This window comes from Octodon degus, unplaced genomic scaffold (genome assembly GCF_000260255.1).
Source record: "Octodon degus isolate 3935 unplaced genomic scaffold, OctDeg1.0 scaffold00094, whole genome shotgun sequence".
Lineage (NCBI taxonomy): Eukaryota > Metazoa > Chordata > Mammalia > Rodentia > Octodontidae > Octodon > Octodon degus.
In genome coordinates, this window is record NW_004524670.1 from 10,358,260 (window position 1) to 10,362,077 (window position 3,818).

The window sequence follows — 3,818 nt, forward strand, 5'->3', positions numbered from 1 at the left end:
GCTCTGGTCACGGTTTAGCTTGCCCTGGTTAGCCTACACTCTTGTCCTCTGGCATGGTGAAGACAGGCAGGCCAGTGGGGTGGGGGCAGGGGGCTGGAGTCATTTCGCTCCCATCCCACTGTAGCAGTTTTCAGAAGATGTGAGCTGTATCTCAGGGCTTGCAGCAGAGGGCATTTGCAGTAAAGCTCCCACCAGAGTGCGTCTCCATGACAGAGAACCGCACAAGGAAGAGGGCATGCCCTTGTGAGCTCTGCAGAACCTGTGCTTGGACTGGATGAAAGAGCTGGCATTTGCAACTCTAAGTGCATCATCCATGCAGGGAGGACTTCACAGCACTGGGGAAACAAAAGCCTCCAAACCATCCGCAAAAATAGTCTCTTCCTGGCTGGGTTACTTTTCCACTGTTCTAATAAATTTTACAGCTTCGCAAAGCAAACACTCACTACAGCAATCCTATAGGTCAGAGATACTGTGTCTTAAAAGATTAAAACCAAGACTTTAGCAGAGCTGAATGCATTTCTTCCCCTTTTTATCTTCCAGAGTCTTCTGAACAGCCCCCTCTACAGCTACTAACACAGGCAGTGGACAGCGCTCCTCTTGCTGCAAATCTCTCTGCTGTCGTAGCACCTCTCTCTGACCAGAGTTGGGGAAGATACTCCTCTTTTAAGGGCTAAGATGACTACACTGGACTGACATGGATATTAAAGGCTCATCTTTCTCTCTCAAGATCTTTACTTACATCTGTGAAGTTCCATTGCCATACAAGGAAATAGAGTCACAGGCTCTGAGAAAGGACAAGGACATCCTTGGGGTGGACGTCATTCTGCATATGACAGGGGCTTTGACCCTAAAGCCACCGGAAACAGGGGTGGGGGCACAGAGAGAAGCTAGAGTGCCCACCACTCCTCCTTCCCGAGTTATTCAGGCCAGCTCTGGGTTGCAGAAGGAAAAACAGCTTTGAAGTAGATACAGGATTCAAGTTTTAATTTAGATAGCAAAATTCTTCTTTTAATCCATGAAAGTGGGTTTAATTACAGAGAGAAACTATTTGTGTCCCAAAGCAACAAAAACACACGAATAGGGAAAAGTGATTCTTCTCTACTGATGCTTGTTCAATATGAGCCACACCATTACAGTTTTGGTTATGTTATACATGTGATTTACTTTTTATTTTATTTTCTTTCTTTCTTTTTTTTTTGTGGCCAGCTCAGCCCATCCTTGGGGTGGGGCTGGCACGGAGTGTGGTATGAACCACAGTCCTTGTGTGCTTGCCTAAGCTTACCTAAGAAGGCGCTTTAGATCACTGAGCTCTCTCGTTGGCCCCTTCATGTGATTTAGTTTCCTATTTTTCTACAAAGAAATTTCCCTTTTTTGAAAATTGTCTTAGAAAATAGAAATAAAAGCAAAGACTTAGTATGATGATGCTTACAGCAATTTGATTAGTTTTATCCTTCTTTCTTCTTATCCTAGTATGAATTCACATTTTATGATCTATTATTACAATGAACTTCTTTGCCAATAATCTAAAATGCCTTGCTTCTTTTTATTTATTAATATTCCGTGTTGTGGAGATACCAAATTATCTTCCATTTTTATACCTATACCAGGGAATCATATACTGAAGGAATTCATGCGATAGTGCAGAGGAATCTTTCTACAAACTTATGACCATCAATCTCAAAAGGGCACCCAACACTATTCACCAATCATGCTATAGCCTCTGTCCTACTACTAATCATACAACAACTGCGTATTTATACTACTGTTTCTCTGTCCTGCTCAGCATGACTTTTTCATATGTTTTCAACTCTCCTCAAACTCTGGTTAATCCTTCCAATTCACCATTTTCTGACCAGGAGCCATACACAATAGTGTCTCTTTTTTTCTCTGAATATTTAACTTCTCTAACTCCACTCATTTTCTCCATTTCTGCTTCTTTTTTTTTCTTTTTAGGAACATCCAAGTTTTTCCTGATTGTAGTTCTCCTGAATAATGCCCCACCCCCCAAAGATACTGATCCTAATCTCTGGAACCTGTGACTACGTCGCCTTACAGAGCAAAGGAATTTAGGATTTATGATTAAATTATGAATCTTAGCATGGCGAGATTATCCTCAATGGTACAGTTGGGCTTAATGTTGCCAACTCTAAATAACTCAGATTGATATTCTCTCTCTCTCTCTCTCTCTCTCTCTCTCTCTCTCTCTCTCTCTCTCTCCTTTCTCTCTTGCTCGCTCGCTCTCAGATTAGGTTTCACTATGAAGCCCAGGCTAGTCTCAATCTTGCCCTATCCTCCTGCTTCAGCCTCTGTGGTGCTGGGATGGCAGGTGTGTACACCACCACAATCAGGATATCTTTCTTTCTCACTAGACTTTCAAATCCTAATAAGGGTTGATGAATTTTTAGTTAAGTAATGCTTTCTTTTTTCTTTTTCCTTTCTTTTTTTGGTACCAGGGATTAGAACTCAGGACCTTGTGCTTGCCAGTCAGGCGCTTACACCATTAAGCTATTTTCCCAGCCCTAGTCAAGTAATCTTAATGGAAACAGTAATACAACAAACCCATGTAAGGAGAAGTTTTCATTGCAGAGATTTTTCATCTGAAATTTCTAGTGAAAAACTCAGGGCTAATCATTCTACAAATGAGGCATTAACATTTATAAGTAGAGTATGTGGAGAGCACTGTATTGTAATTATCAGAGTTTAGTAGATCTTCAATATCACATATATTTGCACTATGTTTAATATCCATCTGAAAAAAGACTGTAAATATTTCTGAAAACCTTACCTTTTCACCTGAGTTGTCTTTGGCTGTTGGGATTTGCCAAGTAATGTTAGCAGAATCTTGCTGTTCCTGAGCCTTAGCCTCTATGTCCTTAGGACAGTTGATTTGAGGCGGCTCCACATCTGTTCCAGAAAATACACAAAGCAATCAATCAATGCATCATAACACATTTATGATTACACTAAGACCTTGTGACTAACGTTTTACATCCCAATGACTGACTGATTTAAAATAAGGAACTGCCCTCCACGAGGTTACCTTAGCTTGCTTACGAGGCCCTTACTGCACTGGCACCATACAGCCTCATTCCTTACAGTTCCCTTACTAGAATGCACTTTACTGTAAGGCCCCCAAAGCGCCATGGCCTTTTTTTTTTTTTTTTTGAGGTTGGGAAAGTTTTATTAGAAATAGAGAGGAGAATAACAGCATTGAATGGGTTGCCTAGGGTCTTTTTTATTGGAGCCCTGGTATGTTCTCTTATTTGTCTCTATTAATGTCCTTATCTCCCTCTAACTGGATAACCACTGCTTGCTTTTTAATTTTAAGCTATCTCTGACTCAGCCCTCTGTAATTCCCAATGATAAAACTCGGCATGTATTTTGAAGTAGAGTTTTCTCCTCCAAGAAGAGGGAAGTTATTTTGAAGGTCAGGATGTATCTTATCCTACTGTTTTATTTAGTGCCTGGCATATAATTAGAGTTTGGTAAATATTTTTGAATGAATCAAATGAACAGCAAAAACTAAATGTTGACTGTAGCAAAAGAATTTCTTGCTTGAAAATGAGACTATCAAGAAGAATTAATTAGCACTCCTAGCTTGTACTGTGAAAACAAAAAACAAATTTAAGCCGGTGTGAAGCTTTATACTACAAATAACTGTACTAACATTATACACAGCCACATGAGCTAATGTAAAGGTCTTACTGCATCAACTAATATAGCCTTTAAGTTTGTGACACAAAGTATTGTGTAACTTGCAAGTAGACACATGTAAGTGGATTTCATTGTGTCTCATAACTTATTTCTTTAAAATTTTA

The 3,818-nt window shown here is 39.9% G+C and overlaps 1 protein-coding gene across 1 annotated transcript in view; it reads right to left on the reverse strand.

The window, feature by feature from the left end:
* Window positions 1-3,818, reverse strand: part of Svep1 (sushi, von Willebrand factor type A, EGF and pentraxin domain containing 1) — a 217,470-nt gene that overhangs the window by 140,009 nt on the left and 73,643 nt on the right. The window contains exon 8 of the mRNA XM_004638106.2: window positions 2,786-2,904. Within this exon, the coding sequence (XP_004638163.1) occupies window positions 2,786-2,904 (119 nt within the window). The remainder of the gene's footprint in view (window positions 1-2,785; window positions 2,905-3,818) is intronic.